The sequence below is a fragment of the Schistocerca americana genome, chromosome 4 (genome assembly GCF_021461395.2).
Source record: "Schistocerca americana isolate TAMUIC-IGC-003095 chromosome 4, iqSchAmer2.1, whole genome shotgun sequence".
NCBI lineage: Eukaryota > Metazoa > Arthropoda > Insecta > Orthoptera > Acrididae > Schistocerca > Schistocerca americana.
Genome location: NC_060122.1, coordinates 103,304,142 through 103,329,251, shown reverse-complemented (window position 1 = coordinate 103,329,251; position 25,110 = coordinate 103,304,142). Strand labels below are relative to the sequence as shown.

The 25,110-nt window shown below is 41.1% G+C and overlaps 2 protein-coding genes across 5 annotated transcripts in view; one reads left to right on the top strand and one right to left on the bottom strand.

The window, feature by feature from the left end:
* Positions 1–23,568, bottom strand: part of LOC124612522 (transmembrane protein 208) — a 51,733-nt gene extending 28,165 nt beyond the window's left edge. Inside the window, exons 1-3 of the mRNA XM_047140784.1 lie at positions 23,350–23,568; positions 23,093–23,248; positions 22,813–22,949 (exon numbers count right to left, since the gene is read on the bottom strand). Coding sequence (XP_046996740.1) covers positions 22,813–22,949; positions 23,093–23,248; positions 23,350–23,355 — 299 coding nt within the window. The 5' untranslated portion in view covers positions 23,356–23,568. The remainder of the gene's footprint in view (positions 1–22,812; positions 22,950–23,092; positions 23,249–23,349) is intronic.
* A 188-nt stretch (positions 23,569–23,756) lies between these two features.
* LOC124612521 (palmitoyltransferase ZDHHC3) overlaps positions 23,757–25,110 on the top strand; it is a 116,617-nt gene continuing 115,263 nt past the window's right edge. Inside the window, exon 1 of one of the 4 annotated variants that reach the window (XM_047140780.1) lies at positions 23,757–23,898. The gene's annotated coding sequence lies outside the window, so the exon portion shown is untranslated. Of the gene's footprint in view, positions 23,899–24,295; positions 24,415–25,110 lie in introns of those variants that run through there. The other 3 variants (XM_047140782.1, XM_047140781.1, XM_047140783.1) reach the window with 3 other exon arrangements.

The window sequence follows — 25,110 nt, the reverse complement described above, 5'->3', positions numbered from 1 at the left end:
ATACAGGGTGATTCAGGAGGAAAGACACATAGTTTTTGAGGTGATTCTACATGTGAAAATAAACTGAAAAAGTCCTATGAACATGTTTCCAATTTTCCGTTGTTACAGAACTGGAACAGGTTGAAGACTATACATATCCACGAATTGATACAAAGATGATTGTGAATATTACCTACCACATTGCTGTGTAGGTGCTATGGTGGACAGAATAATGGTGAGAAAGATGACTGATTGAGGTGTGTGGGTTCTCCAACAGATGGCAGCACTTTGACGTTGCACCAAGACAACAGCTGCAAGCATACCCAGTGTGCAATTGAGGGTTGGATCAGTGAGCATTTGTGAGCCTGTGTGTGTGTCATTCTTGAGTGTTGTTTAACTGAGCATGTCCATTGTGTCCGTGAATACCAACATGCCGCATATGTTCATCTATGAGAATACGCAAACATGTTGTTTGTGTATGGGTACCATAATGACAGTGCCCGTGCAGCTGTCACAGAATACCAGAGATGTTTCCCTGATTGACGAATCCTCTGTGACAGTGTATGTCCTAGAGTTTTTCAAACATTATGTGAATCTGTAACACTACCCAGTGTGCCACAGAAGGTGAGGTCACCCAGTCAGTTGGGGAAAGGAAAGACATTATCGCAATGGTACAAAAGAGTTCCACCACCAGTACATGGCACATCCGCTTCCAGGTGACTTAGTAAGCAGACAACAATTTTGTGAGAAGTTGACTGTACACAGAGATGTCATGCAATACACTTTACTTACATATGAGGCTACAATTACATTCAATGCTATCATGGACACCCACAATTCTCTTACATGGGTGATGAGACTAGGGAAACAAGATTCCAAGTCAGGTTCTCGGCAAATATGTGGTGTGGTATTATTGAATACATGGTGATAGGGCCTGCGTTCCTGCCAGATTGCATGATAGTCACAGCATATGCACATTTCCTGATAGAAGACCTACCCGCACTTTTGAAAGATGTGACATTAGAGCAATGAAGGCAAATGTACCTGCAACATGATGGATCACCAATTCACAGTACCAGACAAGTATCCCTGCATCTGAATAGCACATTTCCTCAACCATGGATTGGCTGTGGTGGACACATTAACTGGGCCATCAGATCACCCAACCTAACCCCATTAGAATTTTGTTTAAGGGTGTGGTTAAAGGGGGATGTGTACTCTACGAAGTTGGATGCACGTGAAGAGCTTGTCGCTCACATCACCGATGCTGTGAGCATCAACACATTTCTGTAAGTAATATTCACACCTGTCTTCATAACCATTCATGGGTGTGTGTAGTCCTTAAGCTGCTCCTGTTCTGTAATGACTGAAAATTCGGCACATTTTCACAGGACCTTTTCAGTTTATTTTCACATGTAGAATCATCTCATAAATTATGTGACATTCCTCCTGAATCACCCTATATATACATCATCTCACACCATTTCTTTTAATGTAGATCATTTTTATATATATATGATGTGGGTAAGGAGTCATTCCAATCCCGGGAGCGGAAAGAGTTACCTTCTGCTTGTGTCTGTGTATGTGCGGATGGATATGTGTGTGTGTGTGTGTGTGTGTGTGTGTGTGTGTGTGTGCGCGCGCGTGTGTATACCTGTCCTTTTTTCCCCCTAAGGTAAGTCTTTCCACTCCCGGGATTGGAATGACTCCTTACCCTCTCCCATAAAAAACCCACATCCTTTCGTCTTTCCCTCTCCTTCCCTCTTTCCTGATGAAGCAACCGTTGCGAAGGCTTGAATTTCGTGTGTCTATCGACCTGCCAGCGCTTTCATTTGGTAAGTCACATCATCTTTGTTTTTAGATATATTTTTCCCACATGGAATATATATATATATATATATATATATATATATATATATATATATCCCATACAAAAGCACTGGCAGGTCGATAGAAACACAAACAGACACATACATATACACACAAAATTCAAGCTTTCGCAACAAACTGTTGCCTCATCAGGAAAGAGGGAAGGAGAGGGAAAGACAAAAGGAAGTGGGTTTTAAGGGAGAGGGTAAGGAGTCATTCCAATCCCGGGAGCGGAAAGACTTACCTTAGGGGAAAAAAGGACGGGTATATACACACACACACACACACACACACACACACACACACATATATCCATCCACACATATACAGACACAAGCACACATATCTTCCCGCGTGGAATGTTTCCCTCTATATTCATAAGTCTCACTGCTTTCTACGAACCTGCCTCAGGGCTTTAAGTTGCAATATTGTTTATTTTTTTCAGCCTGAGCGCTGTCCATAAATATTTTATCTATTAGGGTCCTGCTATCCTGCTGCACAATAGTTGGAAAATTAAGTACTGAAATTAGACTGAAACACCCAGATAACAATTCCAATTCATTTTTCCTGTGTGTATCTGTTAAGAAATCTGCAGTGAAATCTCCCCAACCTGCTAACCATTTCTTCTTGTCTGACAGGTAGCTCACTAATGCAGCTAAATTTCTCATAAATAGCTGAAAGTTTCCTAGAGGAGAACTGTAAACTGTTACAATTACCTGACAAGCAGTCTGCAGTAACATCTCACAAGCACATGCTTCTAAGTTCTGATCTAAGAGGCCTGTTCAAATAATTCCAGAGCTTTGTCTACAAAATTTTTCTATGCTTATCTTTTACTTATTGTGCATGATCTCCTTCGAAATACTCTCCTCCACAACCGATACACTGCTCCCAATGTCATTTTTGCGAATTTTCTTTTATCTCATCTAGGATTGCAAATCTTCATTCTTTCAATGAGGTTTTCAAGTTTGGAAATAAAAAAAAAAAAAAAAAAAGCCTGCAGCGAGCAGATCTGGAGCGTACAAAGGATGAGGCAGCAAACTGATTTCATTTTTTGTCGATAGACAAGCACAAACAGGGTTGAATGTGCGGATGCTTTATCATGATGCAAGAGTCATGAATTGTTTCATCACATTTCACACCATTTCCTTCTCACATTTTATCGCAGGCATCGCAACACGTCCTGATAGTATCCCCATGGTAAGTTCCTATGAGACCAAACTGCTGAGATCATCGGTCTATAGTAACATTGATCAACAGTTTGTCTCTCTGGGATGAATTCAGGATCAACTAATCCTTCAAAGTTAAAGAAAACTATCATAATGGCTTTTACATGTTGCCTGACCTGACAAGTTTCTTTGATTTCGGAGAACCTTTCCCAACCCATTGTGAAGTTTGAACCTTGGTCTCAACATCATAACCATAGTGCGATGTCTCATCACCAGTCATGATTCTCTTAAGGAACATATCGTTCTCATTTGTATGATCCAAAAGCTCTTCACAGACTGCAACGCAAAGGTCTTTCTGGTCTTGACTCATGAGCCGTGGGACAAACTTTGCGGCAACACAATGCATTCTAAGATGCTGTGTCAGGATTTCATGACAAGATCCAACTAAAATGTTACATTGTTCTGCAATCTATCAGATAGTCAGTTTTTGATTGGGATGTACAATTTCCAATACTATAGAGAAAGAGGAGTTGTGGGCTAAGTTTAAAAGTGATTGTAGATCATGTTCTGGAGAAATCTGTGCCAAGTAAGTAGATAAAGCATGGAATAGGTCAACTTTGGTTTGGTAAAATAAGTCAAAAATGCTGAGAAAACAGAGATTGCTGCACTGTCAGTTCAAAAAAGAATGCAGAAATCGTGACAGGCAAAAGTTAATAGATATTCATTTGAATATTCAGTTCATTCTGCATTCTTTATTGAACTGACAGTGCAGCAATCTCTGTTTTCTCAGCATTTTTGTAGTGTGGAAGCACCCTTAACATTCAAGATTTGTTGGAAGGAATTTTAACATCTGCATATTTTGGAATAATCAAGGTTTCTATAAACAGTATCAGTCACCATCCAAAAGTTCAGTTCTGTTCTGTTCTGGCTGTACATTGACGACCCTGCTTTCGGATTGGTAATTGACTGTGGTTTTCAAAACATTTACATCACTATAGCTCCAATTAGGCAAAGTTAAAGCCATTGCCTACACAGACAGGAACCTGTACACAAACAGTACATCGTTCCCAAGGTCCATATAGTCAGGAGACCAGTGGATTTAAAAACAGCAGTACGTCACCAGGCATCCATCAGCATTTTCTGGAGATGCTGGTCAAGACCCAATAAAATGGCTGTAAGGATTCAACTGATTCACCAAACACGTGTACATTTACTTGGATGGCACAACCAAGCAGTGGGTCTAGAACAATGAAGGGAACCTTGACAGCTAGGAAAAATTCCAAACCGATCTGAAGAAAACATTTGATGACAATCAGCAACAACTGAATAACAGGGTTCAATTTCATGAGGAAAGGCACAGTCTTGCACAGAGAATGTTTTGCCCCTATGCCACATTGCAAATTCTGTAATGGTGCAAATGCGTATGGTGGTCAGTGGCAGTTGGTTGTACACACCCTTACTGTTGAATTGAGACTGCAGGATACACAATTTGTAATTGGGATAACAAATCCTGTTTGTGAACCTACCAGTACCTGTTACTACATAACAGAAGGAATTTCACAAAAAAAAAGGTCTGGTGAAGGCAGGGTACCTCTGAAATGAGCAAGAAGATGACTTCAAGAAGAAAGAACACTCTCAGTCCAAGTATCACAAAAGCCAACGAAATATCACATTTGATGAAAGGAGTCGTAATGACATGCTACCAAGATCTTCTGATAAAGCATGTCACGATGACAGAAGAATTCATCAAGTGGCGACAGTGCGTAGAGGAAATGCAACAGAAGAAAGTGAGATGAAACAGGTATGACTGACTCCCGAGACATAATAGAGAACACTGAACAACTGGTGTATCCATCTCTAATACCAACCTCAGCCTCCAGTCAAATGCACTATGCAGCTTGGACATGCCACAACCATCAGACAACAAGATAGCACCTGACCAAAGCAGGTACAACCAACTTCTTCGTTAAGCTTAACAACCTACAGAAAAATATAAATTTGGAGGACGAAGGCTACCACACTGGTATGTTTCCGTTGTGGATTCCTGGGACATGCTGTTTGCTACTGCAGGGACAGACAATGAATGTTGGACAACTATTGAGCTGCAAGACGTTAACTATCACAATTGTGTTATCCAGCCAGTCATCTGTCGAAATTATAGTTAATCCCATCATCATAGCCTGTACGAGGTCCCTTTCCATCACACTGTGGCCATTCTGTCACTGTACAGAGGTACCAGCTGCTCACTAAGATGTTGAATTCAGGAAAACTAGGTGAGCCTACAGTCTATGGAGGTGAGGCTGCCACAGATGAAAATCAACCTTGGACAACAGTTGTCTTGGTGTCAGGTAATCTCACTGATACCATCTTTGATGGCAAACCTGCCTGGGCATTAGTCGATTCGGGAGCTTCTTTATCTGTCGTATTTAATGCTTATCCATTGCAAAATATAGAAGACTATGTCTCATGATACAAAAGTGATTGTGCTAAAGGTCACACATGGGAAATACTTCATCTGAAAGAAACATAAGCTGTAAGAATAACTATCAATGACAGAACACAGGTCTTCGAATTTTGTCATTCTCAGACGGGAATTCTTGCACTCACCACAAGCAGTCATAGACTGTGGAAGAAACAAGGTCGCAGAATGATGAAGCTATTCCAACAAAGAGACACATCAAAGATTGCTCTGAATGGTGGGTTGCTTTTGAAAACATTGTTATCCCATCATCATCATCAAGATGAGTTCCCGTCATAATTTAGATCTTCAGTTAAGCTGTGAAGCTTTTGCCAACTGCAAGAAGCTACTGAGGCTCACAAAAGAAATCTACACAAGCTATGATCACAAGCACCATAGATGGTCGTGGTGTTTTTGTACGCTAGCTGTCACGAGCAGCCATAATTCATTGATAAAGTTATGTTCATATGAACAGCCGGATGAATCCAAGATTGTGAAGAATTTTTCGGCTACCACTACAGACAAACCAATGGAGGAAGCTACTATGGAACTGCCAACAAAATGGCATGATTGAGCAACAATGTCAGTGAGTATTAGTCACTCTAGGCCTATTTTTGGATGTTTTCAAATCTGGTGTGGAGAGGAGATAGGCTGAGCAGCCCATAGTAAAACAATGTATTAACACTAGTGATCATCCAGCAACAATCACTCAGTGCACTGACAGAATGGCACATAATTCAGGAGGCAGTGCAAAAGATGCTGCAAGATGATATTGAATCTTCAGAGAGACCTTGGTCCTATCCTGCGAGAACGGCATATTGTTTTCTGTGTCTACTAGTGACAACTGAAAATAATCATGAGGAAAGATGAGTACCCAATGCCGTGCAATGATGACAACCTAGCCTGCTTGAAAGGAGCAAAGTATTTCTCAACTAAGAACACGCCGTGGACTTCGAGGCCACTGTTGGCAAATTAAGGTTGATGAGGATGGCAGGGAAACTGTTATCTTCATAACTCCTGGTGGCCTCTATGAGTTCAAATTATGCTGTTTGGAATGTGTAAAGCTTCACCCACCTTTGAACATATGATGGAGAACCTGCTTTGACATATTAAATGGGTGCCATGCCTTTGCTATCTGAATGATACTGTCATTTTTTCTAAGCTGCCAGACAACAGTATTGAAGTGTGTTAAGGTCTCAGGTCTGTGCATGAATCCTAAAAAAGGTACCTCTTCATCACCCAAGAAACAAAAATCTTAGGTCACCTAGTTAATGGCAATGGAGTCTGTCCTGAACCATAGAAAATAACAGCAATCACAGATTTTTCAACTCCTGGGCACATATCATGATGTGAGAAGTTTTCTTGGAATGTGCTTGTACTTCTCGTGATTCACATAGGACTTCTGCAGCAAGGCATAACCATTGCAAGAACTGGTGCAGGGCCGAGCCCAATTTTTCTGGAACAATGTCCTTAAGATTTTTGCAGTAGTGGCTTGTCAAAAATGCTGAGATAGGATTTCACACCTATACTAGTGGTTATGGGATAGGTGCAGTTCTAGTGCAAACTGAGAAAGGTGCTGAGAAGGTGATATCTTATGCTTCCACAGTGCTCTCAAAGACCGAAATGAACTACTCTACAAATGAGACTAAGGAGCCTTGCATTGGTCAGGGCCATCAACAACTTATGGCTGTATTTATTTGGGATACCATTCACTGTTGTGATAAACCACCATTCTCTATTATGGCTGACTAGCCTGAAGCATCCATTGAGCTGATTGACTTGATGGGTACTGAGGCTTCACAAGTACGATGTCACTGTGGTACACAAAAGTGGATGCAAACACTAGGATGCTTACTGCCTTTCACGGAATCCTTTGACAAAACACAACAGTATGGTCCCCCCCATGAACCATGGACCTTGCCGTTGGTGGGGAGGCTTGCGTGCCTCAGCGATACAGATGGCCGTACCGTAGGTGCAACCACAACGGAGGGGTATCTGTTGAGAGGCCAGACAAACATGTGGTTCCTGAAGAGGGGCAGCAGCCTTTTCAGTAGTTGCAGGGGCAACAGTCTGGACGATTGACTGATCTGGCCTTGTAACATTAACCAAAACGGCCTTGCTGTGTTGGTACTGCGAACGGGTGAAAGCAAGGGGAAACTACAGCCGTAATTTTTGCCGAGGACATGCAGCTTTACTGTATGATTAAATGATGATGGCGTCCTCTTGGGTAAAATATTCCGGAGGTAAAATAGTCCCCCATTCGGATCTCCGGGCGGGGTCTACTCAAGAGAACGTCATTATCAGGAGAAAGAAAACTGGCATTCTACGGATCGGAGCGTGGAATGTCAGATCCCTTAATCGGGCAGGTAGGTTAGAAAATTTAAAAAGGGAAATGGATAGGTTAAAGTTAGATATAGTGGGAATTAGTGAAGTTCGGTGGCAGGAGGAACAAGACTTTTGGTCAGGTGATTACAGGGTTATAAATACACAACCAAATAGGGGTAATGCAGGAGTAGGTTTAATAATGAATAAAAAAAAATAAGAGTGCGGGTTAGCTACTACAAACAGCATAGTGAACGCATTATTGTGGCCAAGATAGACACGAAGCCCATGCCTACTACAGTAGTACAAGTTTATATGCCAACTAGCTCTGCAGATGATGAAGAAATAGATGAAATGTATGACGAGATAAAAGAAATTATTCAGGTAGTGAAGGGAGGCGAAAATTTAATAGTCATGGGTGACTGGAATTCGTCAGTAGGAAAAGGGAGAGAAGGAAACATAGTAGGTGAATATGGATTGGGGGGGGAAGGAATGAGAGAGGAAGCCGCCTTGTAGAATTTTGCACAGAGCATAACTTAATCATAGCTAACACTTGGTTCAAGAATCATAAAAGAAGGTTGTATACCTGGAAGAATCCTAGAGATACTAAAAGATATTAGACAGATTATATAATGGTAAGACAGAGATTTAGGAACCAGGTTTTAAATTGTAAGACATTTCCAGGGGCAGATGTGGATTCTGACCACAATCTATTGGTTATGAACTGCAGATTGAAACTGAAGAAACTGCAAAAAGGTGGGAATTTAAGGAGATGGGACCTGGATAAACTGAAAGAACCAGAGGTTGTAGAGAGTTTCAGGGAGATAATAAGGGAACAATTGACAAGAATGGGGGAAAGAAATACAGTAGAAGAAGAATGCGTAGCTCTGAGGGATGAAGCAGTGAAGGCAACAGATGATCAAGTAGGTAAAAAGACGAGGGCTAATAGAAATCCTTGGGTAACAGAAGAAATATTGAATTTAATTGATGAAAGGAGAAAATATAAAAATGCAGTAAATGAAGCAGGCAAAAAGGAATACAAATGTCTCAAAAATGATATCGACAGGAAGTGCAAAATGGCTAAGCAGGGATGGCTAGAGGACAAATGTAAGGATGTAGAGGCTTGTCTCACTAGGGGTAAGATACAGGGTGTTTCAAAAATGACCGGTATATTTGAAACGACAATAAAAACTAAACGAGCAGCGATAGAAATACACCGTTTGTTGCAATATGCTTGGGACAACAGTACATTTTCAGGCGGACAAACTTTCGAAATTACAGTAGTTACAATTTTCAACAACAGATGGCGCTGCATGTGATGTGAAAGATATAGAAGACAACGCAGTCTGTGGGTGCGCCACTCTATACGTCGTCTTTCTACTGTAAGCGTGTGCTGTTCACAACGTGCAAGTGTGCTGTAGACGACATGGTTTATTCCTTAGAACAGAGGATTTTTCTGGTGTTGGAATTCCACCGCCTAGAACACAGTGTTGTTGCAACAAGACGAAGTTTTCAACGGAGGTTTAATGTAACCAAAGGACCGAAAAGCGATACAATAAAGGATCTGTTTGAAAAATTTCAACGGACTGGGAACGTGACGGATGAACGTGCTGGAAAGGTAGGGCGACCGCGTACGGCAACCACAGAGGGCAACGCGCAGCTAGTGCAGCAGGTGATCCAACAGCGGCCTCGGGTTTCCGTTCGCCGTGTTGCAGCTGCGGTCCAAATGACGCCAATGTCCACATATCATCTCATGCGCCAGAGTTTACACCTCTATCCATACAAAATTCAAACGCGGCAACCCCTCAGCGCCGCTACCATTGCTGCACGAGAGACATTCGCTAACGATAAAGTGCACAGGACTGATGACGGCGATATGCATGTGGGCAGCATTTGGTTTACTGACAAAGCTTATTTTTACCTGGACGGCTTCATCAATAAACAGAACTGGCGCATATGGGGAACTGAAAAGCCCCATGTTGCAGTCCCATCGTCCCTGCATCCTCAAAAAGTACTGGTCTGGGCCGCCATTTCTTCCAAGGGAATCATTGGCCCATTTTTCAGATCCGAAACGATTACTGCATCATGCTATCTGGACATTCTTCGTGAATTTGTGGCGGTACAAACTGCCTTAGACGACACTGCGAACACCTCGTGGTTTATGCAAGATGGTGCCCGGCCACATCGCACGGCCGACGTCTTTAATTTCCTGAATGACTATTTCGATGATCGTGTGATTGCTTTGGGCTATCCGAAACATACAGGAGGCGGCGTGGATTGGCCTCCCTATTCGCCAGACATGAACCCCTGTGACTTCTTTCTGTGGGGACACTTGAAAGACCAGGTGTACCGCCAGAATCCAGAAACAACTGAACAGCTGAAGCGGTACATCTCATCTGCATGTGAAGCCATTCCGCCAGACACGTTGTCAAAGGTTTCGGGTAATTTCATTCAGAGACTACGCCATATTATTGCTACGCATGGTGGATATGTGGAAAATATCGTACTATAGAGTTTCCCAGACCGCAGCGCCATCTGTTGTTGAAAATTGTAACTACTGTAATATTGATAGTTTGTCTGCCTGAAAATGTACTGTTGTCCCAAGCATATTGCAACAAACGGTGTATTTCTATCGCTGCTCGTTTAGTTTTTATTGCCGTTTCAAATATACCGGTCATTTTTGAAACACCCTGTAGATACTGCCTACAGGAAAATTAAAGAGACCTTTGGAGAGAAGAGAACCACTTGTATGAATATCAAGAGCTCAGATGGCAACCCAGTTCTAAGCAAAGAAGGGAAGGCAGAAAGGTGGAAGGAGTATATAGAGGGTTTATACAAGGGTGATGTACTTGAGGACAATATTATGGAAATGGAAGAGGATGTAGATGAAGACGAAATGGGAGGTAAGATACTGCATGAAGAGTTTGACAGAGCACTGAAAGACCTGAGTCGAAACAAGGCCCCGGGAGTAGACAACATTCCATTAGAACTACTGATGGCCGTGGGAGAGCCAGTCATGACAAAACTCTACCATCTGGTGAGCACGATGTATGAGACAGGCGAAATACCCTCAGACTTCAAGAAGAATATAATAATTCCAATCCCAAAGAAAGCAGGTGTTGACAGATGTGAAAATTACCGAACTATCAGTTTAATAAGTCACAGCTGCAAAATACTAACGCGAATTCTTTACAGACGAATGGAAAAACTGGTAGAAGCCGATCTCTGTGAAGATCAGTTTGGATTCCGCAGAAATGTTGGAACACGTGAGGCAATACTGACCTTACGACTTATCTTAGAAGAAAGATTAAGAAAAGGCAAACCTACGTTTCTAGCATTTGTAGACTCAGAGAAAGCTTTTGACAATGTTAACTGGAATACTCTCTTTCAAATTCTGAAGGTGGCAGGGGTAAAATACAGGGAGCGAAAGGCTATTTACAACTTGTACAGAAACCAGATGGCAGTTATAAGAGTCGAGGGGCATGAAAGGGAAGCAGTGGTTGGGAAAGGCGTGAGACAGGGTTGTAGCCTTTCCCCGATGTTATTCAATCTGTATATTGAGCAAGCAGTAAAGGAAACAAAAGAAAAATTCGGAGTAGGTATTAAAATTCACGGAGAAGAAGTAAAAACTTTGAGGTTCGCTGATGACATTGTAATTCTGCCAGAGACAGCAAAGGACTTGGAAGAGCAGTTGAACGGAATGAACAGTGTCTTGAAAGGAGGATATAAGATGAACATCAACAAAAGCAAACTAAGGGTAATGGAATGTAGTCAAATTAAGTCGGGTGATGCTGAGGGAATTATATTAGGAAATGAGAGTAGTAAAGGAGTTTTGCTATTTAGGGAGTAAAATAACTGATGATGGTCGAAGCAGAGAGGATATAAAATGTAGACTGGCAATGGCAAGGAAAGCGTTTCTCAAGAAGAGAAACTTGTTAACATCGAGTATAGATTTTAGTGTCAGGAAGTCGTTTCTGAAAGTATTTGTATGGAGTGTAGCCATGTATGGAAGTGAAACATGGACGATAACTAGTTTGGACAAGAAGAGAATAGAAGCTTTCGAAATCTGGTGCAACAGAAGAATGCTGAAGATAAGGTGGGTAGATCACGTAACTAATGAGGAGGTATTGAGTAGGATTGGGGAGAAGAGGAGTTTGTGGCGAAACTTGACTAGAAGAAGGGATCGGTTGGTAGGGCATGTTCTGAGGCATCGAGGGATCACAAATTTAGCATTGGAGGGCACCGTGGAGGGTAAAAATCGTAGAGGGAGACCAAGAGATGAATACACTAAGCAGATTCAGAAGGATGTAGGTTGCAGTAGGTACTGGGAGATGAAGAAGCTTGCACAGGATAGAGTAGCATGGAGAGCTGCATCAAACCAGTCTCAGGACTGAAGACCACAACAACAACAACAACAACAACAACAGTATGGTGAAATCTCAGTCACTGCTACATTAAATGACACTGCTGCTGAACAGAGGTTAGATCCAACACTGCTGGAAACTGTAGAAGCCTTGAAGGAGGAGGAACAGACCAAAGGAGAATTCCAGTTAATTAATGGAACATTGTTTAAGAGGAAACATGATGCAATGGCACAGAAATGGTTACTCATCAACCTAGTTCATGTGTGGCCAGCTATCCTGCAGTATTTTCTTGACACTCTGACAGCTAGAAACCTGGGATTAGTGAAGACTCTAGACAGAATCGGACACAGTTATTGGCCAGATCTCTACTGATACGTTAGAAACTACGTGAGCCACTGTAAGGAATGACAATGATGGAAATGTACCACAATCACCCCTGGGTCATCCAGATGCCGCCTGCAGATGCACCATTCCACAGGAATGGAACTCACCTCTTGAGGAGGGGTCTAAAAACGACTAACAGCAATCGATGGATAGAAGACTGCACTAACTACACCAACAGCTACATTGTCCCCAAAGCTGTGCTGATAGCTGATGTTTCAGAAATTGCAGGGTTCCTTGTAGGAGACATAATTTTGATGAATTGCGTTCACCATGTGAGGAACTCTGATAGTGCAAAAGTTTTCCATTCAAGACTAGTATCAGCGGTAATTTCATGTTGTGACATCACTCTCACAGGATGACAACTGACACAGATGAATGGCCTCACAGAAAGCTTTAATAAAATGTTGAAAGGTATGCTCCCAATGTTGGTGGCAAAAAGAGAGGTTGGGATACAATACAGCCCATCATGACTTTTCCACATAAGATATTGAAGCAATGCCCCACAGGTGGATACACTATTCCCATTTCAAACGCTGATACTCAGGATGACTATGTGGAATATCTTATCGGCAAGACCTAAGGAGTATGACAGACAGCTGGCTCACATAGGCATCCTGAACACTCAGGAAAAGGACCAAAAAAGCCAAGCATTGGCCAGTGGGATACAGCCCAGGAAATTTGGCATGGATTCTTACAGCGGTGTGGAAAGTGGGACCATTGGATATGTTATTACACTACTTTGGGCCATATTGTAGGCTTTGTTGCTCGTCAGACTTCATACATGAATTCAAGGATTATAACCTTTGATTAAAAATATGAAAGTGTAGAGATGTTTTCATGCTCTCCACATGGAACCTTATTACAGTCAAGAGGCACAAATCAATGATGGGGCTTCTTGATCAAGAAAACTGAAGTCCCACTTGATGATAGCAAAGCTCTGACTGGAGGGGCTACCCTCGATACTCGTCACAGTGAGGAGTTAGTAGAAATCTGTGCATCTACAAAAATATCAATGCGTAAAGCATACAAGAACTTCAACCATCATAATTATATGAGCTGTGCTACATACAGTGTGGAGAAACAATTAACATTGCTGGCTGATGTGGTCCATGTTATCAGCTCAAATCTGAGTGGCAGAAAATATTTTTATTTACTATGTAACAATATTATGAAAAGGAAAGTTGCCACTCACCATATAGCAGAGATGCTGAGTTGCAGATACACACAACAAAAACACTGTCACAAATAAAGCTGTCAGCCAGTAAGCCCTTCATAAAAAATACACACACACACACACACACACACACACACACACACACACACACGAGTTGTGTGTGAGAGTTGCGTTTACAAACACATATGTGTGTGTGTGTGTGTGTTTTGTCCATTTTTGACAAAGGCCTTATTGGCTGAAAGCATTTTTGTGACAGTCTTTTTGTTGTGCATATCTGTGACTCAGCATCTCCGCTATATGGAGAGTGGCAATTTTCCTTTTCATAATATTCTGGGTTTCCAAAAACGACATGATACGCGAGCAAAAAACATGTTCTAAAATTCTACAACAGATCGACGTCACAGACATAGGTCTATAGTTTTGTGCATCTGCTCGACGACCCTTCTTGAAGACTCGGACTACCTGTGCTCTTTTCCAATCATTTGGCACCTTCCGTTCCTCTAGAGACTTGCGGTACATGGCTGTTAGAAGGGGGGCAAGTTCCTTCGCGTACTCTGTGTAGAATCGAATTGGTATCCCGTCAGGTCCAGTGGACTTTCCTCTGTTGAGTGATTCCAGTTGCTTTTCTATTCCTTGGACACTTATTTCAATGTCAGCCATTTTTTCGTTTCTGCGAGGATTTAGAGAAGGAACTGCAGTGCAGTCTTCCTCTGTGAAACAGCTTTGGAAAAAGGTGTTTAGTATTTCAGCTTTACACATGTCATCTTCTGTTTCAATGCCACCATCATCCCGGAGTGTCTGGATATGCTGTTTCGAGCCAATTACTGATTTAACGTAAGACCAGAACTTCCTAGGATTTTCTGTCAAGTCGGTACATAGAATTTTACTTTCGAATCCACTGAACGCTTCATGTATAGCCCTCCTTACACTAACTTTGACATCGTTTAGCTTCTGTTTGTCTGAGAGGTTTTGGCTGCGTTTAAACTTAGAGTGAAGCTCTCTTTGCTTTCGCAGTAGTTTCCTAACTTTGTTGTTGTACCACGGTGGGTTTTTCCTGTCCCTCACAGTTTTACTTGGCACATACCTGTCTAAAACGCATTTTAAGATTGCCTTGAACTTTTTCCAAAACACTAAACATTGTCAGTGTTGGAACAGAAATTTTCGTTTTGATCTGTTAGGTAGTCTGAAATCTGCTTTCTATTACTCTTGCTAAACAGATAAACCTTCCTCCCTTTTTTTATATGCCTATTAACTTCCATATTCAGGGATGCTGCAACGGCCTTGTGATCACTGATTTCCTGTTCTGCACTTACAGAGTCGAAAAGTTCGGGTCTGTTTGTTATCAGTAGGTCTAAGATGTTATCTCCACGAGTCGGTTCTCTGTTTAATTGCTCGAGGTAATTTTCGGATAGTGCACTCAGTATAATGTCACTCGATGCTCTGTCCCTACCACCCGTCCTAAACATTTGAGTGTCCCAGTCTATATCTGGTAAATTGAAATCTCCACCTAAGACTATAACATGCTGAGAAAATTTATGTGAAATGTATTCCAAATTTTCTCTCAGTTGTTCTGCCACTAATGCTGCTGAGTCGGGAGGTCAGTAAAAGGAGCCAACTATTAACCTAGCTCGGTTGTTGAGTGTAACTTCCACCCATAATAATTCACAGGAACTATTCACTTCTACTTCACTACAGGATAAACTACTACTAACAGCGAGAAACACACCACCACCAGTTGCATGCAATCTATCCTTTCTAAATACAGTCTGTGCCTTTGTAAAAATTTCGGCAGAATTTATCTCTGGCTTCAGCCAGCTTTCTGTACCGATAACGATTTCAGCTTCGGTGCTTTCTATCAGCGCTTGAAGTCCCGGTACTTTACCAATGCAGCTTTGACAGTTTACAATTACAATACCGACTGCTGCTTGGCCCCCGCATGTCCTGACTTTGCCCCGCACCTTTTGAGGCTGCTGCCCTTTCTGTACTTGCCTGAGGCCATCTAACCTAAAAAACCGCCCAGTCCATGCCACACAACCCCTGCTACCCGTGTAGCCGCTTGCTGCGTGTAGTGGACTCCTGACCTATCCAGCGGAACCCGAAACCCCACCACCCTATGGCGCAAGTCGAGGAATCTGCAGCCCACACGGTCGCAGAACCGTCTCAGCCTCTGATTCAGACCCTCCACTTGGCTCTGTACCAAAGGTCCGCAATCAGTCCTGTCGACGATGCTGCAGATGGTGAGCTCTGCTTTCATCCTGCTAGCAAGACTGGCAGTCCTCACCAAATCATATAGCCGCCGGAAACCAGAGAGGATTTCCTCTGATCCATAGTGACACACATCATTGGTGCCGACATGAGCGAACACCTGCAGATGGGTGCACCCTGTACCCTTCATGGCATCTGGAAGGACCCTTTCCACATCTGGAATGACTCCCCCCGGTATGCACATGGAGTGCACATTGGTTTTCTTCCCCTCTCTTGCTGCCATATCCCAAAGGGGCCCCATTACGCGCCTGACGTTGGAGCTCCCAACTACCAGTAAGCCCACCCTCTGCGACTGCCTGGATCTTGCAGACTGAGGGGCAATCTCTGGAACAGGGCAAGCAGCCATGTCCGGCCGAAGATGAGTATCAGCCTGAGACAGAGCCTGAAACCGGTTTGTCAGACAAACTGGAGAGGCCTTCCGTTCAGCCCTCTGGAATGTCTTTCCCCCCCTGCCACACCTTGAGACGACCTCCCACTCTACCACAGGTGAGGGATCAGCCTCAATGTGGGCAGTATCCCGGGCAGCCACAGTCGTAGTCCGATCGGGGGATGCGTGGGACGAGCTGGCCATCCCCGACAAACCCCCATCCGGACCCCCACAGTGATGCCCATTGGCAACAGCCTCAAGCTGTGTGACCGAAGCCAACACTGCCTGAAGCTGGGAGCGAAGGGATGCCAACTCAGCCTGCATCCGAACACAGCAGTTGCAGTACCTATCCATGCTAAAAACTGTTGTGCAAAGAACGTCTGAACTAATCTACAGAGAGCGCAAACAAATCGACACAAAATTTAAACGGTTATTAAAATACAAGATTGCCTAATAAATGCAGTAATGCTGCTACTTGCGCACTGCTGACACACTGCTCGGTGGCGGAAAGAGACTCCGTGATTTTACACTATTCAGGTACTAAAACGCGATGCTACAACCCTCAAATACTACAATACGCCCGAAATTTATGAATTAATTATATTACATTATACCGCAAGTCTCTAGAGGAACGGAAGGTTCCAAATGATTGGAAAAGAGTACAGGTAGTCCCAGTCTTCAAGAAGGGTCGTCGAGCAGATGCGCAAACCTATAGACCTATATCTCTGACGTCGATCTGTTGTAGAATTTTAGAACATGTTTTTTGCTCGCGTATCATGTCGTTTTTGAAAACCCAGAATCTACTCTGTAGGAATCAACATGGATTCTGGAAACAGCGATCGTGTGAGACCCAACTCGCTTTATTTGTTCATGAGACCCAGAAAATATTAGATACAGGCTCCCAGGTTGATGCTATTTTCCTTGACTTCCGGAAGGCGTTTGATACAGTTCCGCACTGTCGCCTGATAAACAAAGTAAGAGCCTAAGGAATATCAGACCAACTCTGTGGCTGGATTGAAGAGCTTTTAGCAAACAGAACACAGCGTGTTGCTATCAATGGGGAGACGCCTACAGACGTTAAAGTAACCTCTGACGTGCCACAGGGGAGTGTTATGGGACCATTGCTTTTCACAATATATATAAATGACCTAGTAGATAGTGTCGGAAGTTCCATGCGGCTTTTTGCGGATGATGCTGTAGTATACAGAGAAGTTGCAGCATTAGAAAATTGTAGCGAAATGCAGGAAGATCTGCAGCGGATAGGCACTTCGTGCAGGGAGTGGCAACTGACCCTTAACATAGACAAATGTAATGTATTGCGAATACATAGAAAGAAGGATCCTTTATTGTATGATTATATGATAGCGGAACAAACACTGGTAGCAGTTACTTCTGTAAAATATCTGGGAGTATGCATGCGGAACGATTTGAAGTGGAATGATCATATAAAATTAATTGTTGGTAAGGCGGGTGCCAGGTTGAGATTCATTGGGAGAGTCCTTAGAAAATGTAGTCCATCAACAAAGGAGGTGGCTTACAAATCACTCGTTCGAGCTATACTTAAGTATTGCTCATCAGTGTGGGATCCGTACCAGATCGGGTTGACGGAGGAGATAGAGAAGATCCAAAGAAGAGCGGCGTGTTTAGTCACAGGGTTATTTGGTAACCGTGATAGCATTAGGGAGATGTTTAGCAAACTCAAGTGGCAGACTCTGCAAGAGAGGCGCTCTGCGTTGCGGTGTAGCTTGCTCGCCAGGTTTTGAGAGGGTGCGTTTCTGGATGAGGTATCGAATATATTGCTTCCCCCTACTTATACCTCCCGAGGAGATCACGAATGTAGAATTAGAGAGATTTGAGCACAGATGGAGGCTTTCAGACAGTCGTTCTTCCCGCGAACCATACGCAACTGGAATAGAAAAGGGAGGTAATGACCGTGGCACGTAAAGTGCCCTCCGCCACACACCCTTTGGTGGCTTGTGGAGTATAAATTTAGATGTAGATTGTTACATTACATCCTGGATTTTCCATTGATTGTTTTTATTTACTATTTATCATGTCTGGAAGGTCCTCAAAATTTCTTATGTTTATAATGTCTGCATATTCTGGAATATGTACAAACACCAGCACTTGATGCCCAAGAGGAATTTCTGTTCTGCCTGTACTCTAGTGTCTTAATAAGCATGCTTCTAGGGCTAAGTGTTTTACTTCTCTGATGACTCTGATTTCGGATTCGTACCTAACTGTGGTTATGACATGACAATACGTTAATGAAAGCTCTTGCCAATAATTATAGAAAATGGAGGTCCTAAACAGAATTGCTGAGCAGGCTGAATGCTTCTATTCAGTCAGTCCACCAGTCTGGTGCAGCAATAGAAGACGGCAAAAGAAAACTTGACATTTTAAATTTTCGGTTTAAAAATTATTCACTCAGCAGGATGATACTGGTGGGCCATTGTCTAACAGCTATACAAACTCTTGAATGGACACAGAAATAGGCACCCATGGGATTGAAAAGCAGCTGAAAGAGTTGAAAACAAGTAGTCACCAGGCCCAGATGGAATCCCAATATGATTCCACATAGAATACTGTTTAATGTTAGGCCCTTACTTAGCTTGCATTTATTGTGTATCTTTTCATCCAGCACAAGGCTCCAAGTGACTTGAAAAAAGTGCAGGTGAATCCTGTTGTATGAAAAAGGTAAAAGAACGGACCTGCAAAATCACGGACCAAAATCCTTCATGTTGGTTTGCTGTCTAATTCTTGACCCTATTCTACATTCAAATACAATAAATTTCCTTGAGAGATATAAGTTTCTATCCAGCAATCAAGACGGACTTAGAAAGCATCGCTTGTGCAAAAGACCAATTTACAGAAAGCGTTTAACACAGTGGACACCACAGACTGTTAACAAAGATCTGACCACGTGGCACAGCTTCTAAAATATGACAGTAACTCAAAGACTTTTTAAGTAATAGAACCAGTACACTGTCCTGGACAGTGAATGTTCTTTAGAGACTGATGTATCATTGAACTTCCCAGCGAAATGTGATACGAGCACTCTTTTGTTGCTTCAACTTGGAACAACTAAATATCTCAAAGATACACATCCTAAAAAAGAAGAAGAAGATAGTGTGAGCAATTCCTGATTGGTGAGATTTCTCTCGGGTGCTTGCATGTGGATTATGAGGCTTTGCAGCTAGTAGTGTAAATTTATTACTGCTGTTCCCAATAGCAGTTGCTGTAGGAGTTTTTTTAAGCATCACGTTTCTTTTGGTAGCAAACTGTTTTACAACATGATAAATAGTCATATGAGATCACAGTCTATCAGCAAACTGTTCAGCTTAAAGACCAACAGCAGCATCCAGATTTGTTGCAGCCTTGCCATAAATTAAAACTATTTCAATTTTCTATTCTACAGATTAAACATCCGTTATTTCAAATGTGCCAGAAACTGCTCCAGAGAGGACTGGTGCCCAGTCATTCAGTGTTTATGCTAATAAAAGTCCGGTGCTGCAGTGAAGTGCACTATGTGGTGGGGCGAGGTGTGAGAGTTCACTTGGTATGTGTTTATCCATGACTTGAGTTTTTGAGATCCCTACCAGGTCAGATTAAAGGAAGACATCCAAGCAATTCAGATGTGTGCTGCTAGAGTTGTTATCGGAAGATTCAATGAACATGTGAGTGTTATGAAATGCTCCGTGAAGTCAAGTGGGAATGTCTTGAGGGAAGATGATGCTCTTTTCATGAAATGCTGTTAAAAAGGTTTAGAGAACTGCCGTTTGTGACAGACTGCGTAATGATCCTACTGCTAGCAACATACATCTCACTTAAGGACCATAAAAACAAGATAAGAGAAGTCAGAGATGGTATGGAAGGATATAGATATAGTCATTTTTCCCTTGCTCCATTTGTGAGTGAAACAGGAAAGGGAATGACAAGCACTGATATAAAGTACCCCTGCCATGCACAGCATGGTGGCCTGTGAAGTACGGATGTAGATGTAGTGTCTACCAATGTATGTCCATGTTAAAATAACATAAACTGAAGTGGCAAGCATCTTTATGGGTTTCTGAGGCCCCCTTGTCTGTGTTTCAATTGTCATATAATTGATTAAATCTTAAGATTTTACAGTCTGAAGTGTAGTTATGATGCAATTACTGAAATGAGTTAAACAGCTTGGTGATGTTACTCTACTATGATCCACTCACTGCCTAATTAAGCCAGTAACCAAACTGTCTTCTAAATTACTATTTTGGCAAGTTATGAGAATTTCCTCCATTGTATATTCAACTGATATGATATTATAATACTTTTAATTTAGACGCATTCCGTTGTGTGTGTGTGTGGTTTTTTAACAGATTAGGGAAGAGCTGCGGCACATTTTGAGTCTGCTCTTCAAATTTGGTGACTCTGACTGTCTACCTAGTCAAGCTTTTGCTTCACAGGATGATCGAGTCATCACTTCAACATGCTGCCAGTTGCCAGAGGGCAACAAAAGTAATACTCATTGAAACATCATGCATTTTTCATGAACTCACTCAGTTGGAAAGCCAAAAATTTCATACCGATTTTTTTCCCTCTACTATTGATGCATCTTGGCACATTTCAAGTGCAGAAGTAAAACTAAAGACTGATGCCAGAAAACTGAAAGAAAAATCCAGATGATTACTAAGGGAAGAAGCTGCAGCTGCATTGACTGTGTGATCCTCTGCCTGAAAAACAGTTATCCTTCTGAGGGGTGGGCTGGGGGGGTGGGACAGGCACTTTGCTTCTTAACTATAAATCTGGTACACTGTCTGCAATATTAAAATTCATAAATAGTCACACTGTTAGTAGGTGTTAGTTTGTGAATATTTTGTGTGTGTTTTCTGTTTATCAGATATCACTAAAAATTATGAGCAAAGGAGAAATAAATATATGAGCTGAGTAGATGCTCCCTGAAAAGGTTTTTCAATAAAGAATGGATTTGACAGCTGTAGTGTAAACACTCACTCTTTCTTTGCATACAAAATTAATTATATTTCATCAGTACTACATGCATTCAATCATGCTCCTTTTGATATAGTTATTGCATTCAGCCATATATGTAACATAACTTTTACACGATATTTTTCCAGACTAAAATTTGCCACTGTTAGCCTCCTATTCCCCTACTTAAAAGAGTATATGGACATGTATTCTTAAAAGAACTGGAAAATGTAGTGTTCTTGAGAATGATAGCACATATCTGGATCTGAGACAGTTATAATTTGGATTCCAAAAGTGTCTCTCCACTAAACATGTCATCAACCGACCATGTATCAAAACATTTGAAGGACAAAATTTCAGCTACTGGGATTTCTTATGATGTCTCTAGGGTGTACATAAAAATCTCAACATACTTTTGAGAAATTCAAGGTTTACGGTTTTCGAGATACAATAAATAAGGGATTCATTTCATATTTTGCTGGTGCAAAGTAGAAAATAGTTAAATAAAGGAAGGAGGCATCGAATGGTCGGGAAATGCTGCCAAGCTTTTCGAGTTTTTTCTATCAAGAGGTAACAGAATACTGACACATTTGCATGAACCTCGTCCTAGCTGAAGCAATGTCGCCCTGCAAGGGTACTTGGATGTAAGCTGATGGAAGACTAGTCTGAAAAATTAGCAATGTTCCTAACTTTTGCATATCAACCACTCACCACCTCAACTATACAAGTTGTTAGCTTTACTTCTTACATTACATACATTCTACCAAGGACTTTCCATTAGCAGAAAAGAATATTTTATATAGTTCAAGTATTTTTTGTGATGAATCTTGTCATGAAAGAGGATATTTAAGATGCAAGTATTAGTAAGAAGCCCAATGAGCTGAAACAACAGAAGGAACAATAAGGAATCCATCCCCAAATTTCATGGAGGCAACTGTTCAAAACAGTAGGCCTACTAACAAGTCTCACAATATATTTACTCTCCAACAAAGTTTGTGGTGAAGAATCGGGAACAATTTGAAAATAACAGCAGCATTCAAAAATATGACAGTACGAAGAAAAATAACATTCACTATTCACAAATTACCCTTATGCTGAAAGGGGCAAACTGTGGAGCCATAAAAGTATTTGAATTGTCAATTCATGACTTTAAAGCACTGGCTGATAATGAAAGCTTTGAAAATAAAACGAAAATATTTTTGTTTGATGACTCCTCCAACCTCAAAGATAAATTCCCGGTACATACTGCTCGCCATGTAATTTTTTAAATTTTGTATTAAATTCATATTTTAAAAAATTCAGTTCATGTAAATAACCAGCATATGGCCAAGTTTTCACAGGGAATATATACCTTACTTGTAAACATACATATTGCAGCAGTTTGTCGCAAGTATGAACCATAAAAAATGCAAATAATTAAGCGCACCATACATGTGTATCTTCTAACAAGCAACTAAGTTATCAGCTGTAACGTTTGTGAACCATAATGTACTCACTCGGCTATTCCACCTTCCATGTTGAGATCAACTCCACTGTCCACAAGCTGGCCAGATTCAGTATACTTTGGTTTTGCCATGTATGCCATAAATTGGTAGCTTCCAATATAAGACGCTGCTGCCAATAGGAAGAAGAGCTAGGACAAAAATAATAACATTATTTGGAGGTTTACTTCTAGATTGGAGTGAAGTGAGCATACTGTTATGTTCTGTTTTTCATAAAATAGGTCTACTGCAAATACTACATTCCGACTGTCTAACATAATCTAAAACAACTTACAATATTTGCAACCGTGAAAACATCAGATAAGACCACTGTAACTGTCAGATATACACCATTTGCTACAAAAACCATTTTCCTGTAAAAATGTAATGTGTCCATATTTTCTTCTACAATCTGTTTCTGTCCTTTCGTTGCCTGTTTGCCTTTTTGGGGCTGGAAAGTACACGGAAAAAAACAATCGGAAAATCATATTAAACACTTATAATTACTGTCTAACAAATATGTTTTATGAAAATTATGTTTGTTCCACTTACAGCCATTGTTTACGACAGTATATAAACAAACTAAATTGTCAAATTATCAACGTTATCTATGAAAATGTCGTGTAGATAATTGGGATGTTCCTTTAGAACAGTTTAATTTTATATATGTATAATTATTACATATCAAATGATACAGCAGAAACATGCGTTTAGTAGCAGACGAAGCTCCACGTTTTCCCCACTTCCACAACAATGCAGGTTAGCCAAAATGTGTTGATGTAAAACGGAAAGGTGCGGCATCAATTAATTACGTTATATTTCGTGAACAGCTATTAATTGGAAGTTTCAAATATCATAATGCTGTCTTGTTTTATTATGACGGTCTAGTTATCTTAATTCTTAAAAGTTAGTACGGAACAAGACTTGAGAGCATAAAATATTTCACATTCACTTATTTGACAGTGTTGGTACTAGTCTATCGCAGCTGATAAACTGCTAGTAGAGATGATTTGAGAAACAACAGCATGGAAAGTGAAAAAGTGGCGCATGAAATGTAAGCGTGGTGAAGCTGGTTTGTGATGGTGCTGAAAGTAAGAAATGGTATGATGTTTGAGCTTGAGACCACACGCTGACCATCCATATTAATGTTTTTGTAAATACGTTCTGCCTGAATACATACTACATCGTCCCGACCATTATTTTTGTTGACACACAAACAAATATTTGAAGTAAATTTCAAAATTTTAACGTTATCGTAATAATTTTCCACAGTAAATAGATACAGCTCTTTATATTGACATATCAACATAACCCCTTTCCTGAAGTCCATACTCGTAGAAACTGGCAACCAACATAATGTAGCAATAAATGACAACACCCAGTTACTACATGCACTAGACAAAACTAAGCAGTATGTGTAATACTGGATGTTACAAGAAATTGCTCCAATGCAGATAAGGCTGCTTTAATCACAACAAGTGAAAAGTGTGAAGAAAGATGGCACTAACATTACAGATGTTTGGTGATTACGCGAATTATTAGTAAGATAGAAGGATTTGGTTAATGGCAGGAATTACATTTTTGGGGCTTTGACATTTAGAGACACGTAATAAAACGGTAAAGATATTGTAGAATGTGTATTACGAAACTCGTAATGAATTTGATACAATATAGTTGATTATCAGTGCTATCCAAATACAACATGTCATTGCACAAACGTGCATTTTAAGCGTATAATTATCAAAATTTGTGCGTATGGGCGTCTCCTTCTTTGATGACAGTAACAATTACAGCTAAAGAAACGCCATTTATTCCCCAAGAATAAACCTGGAACTGTTTTGTTGAATGGAGGGGAGAGAAGCTATTAATATTTACTAATTACTTATCCTGTACAAGTAAACAATAGTACTATTGTATAAAGTTTGTTGAGAAAACCAGTGTGCGACATGCTCATATTATACCCACCTTCAAGTACCCACAGTTTGATGCAAGTAAAGCACTTTCTTCATATCAGTTTAGAATTAACTGTGGAATACATGAGTGATATTAATAATATCAATTTATTTTTATATCTGAGTTTAGTTTTAGGCCTAACAGTGAAATGTTGTATTTTAGGTCGATATCACTTAGCAATGTCCTGTTATGCAGAGCTGGAACTTTGTGTTCCTTGTGTCCATTCTGGTATACCAGATTCTTCTTTCTAGTGCAGTGAGAAAGAATCTACCAAAACAGGTCACCTTAGTGAAATCTGAAAATGAAGCTTTTTGTCCATTGCCTCACTCAAGAGAAAAATAAACAACAGCAATCTCCAAT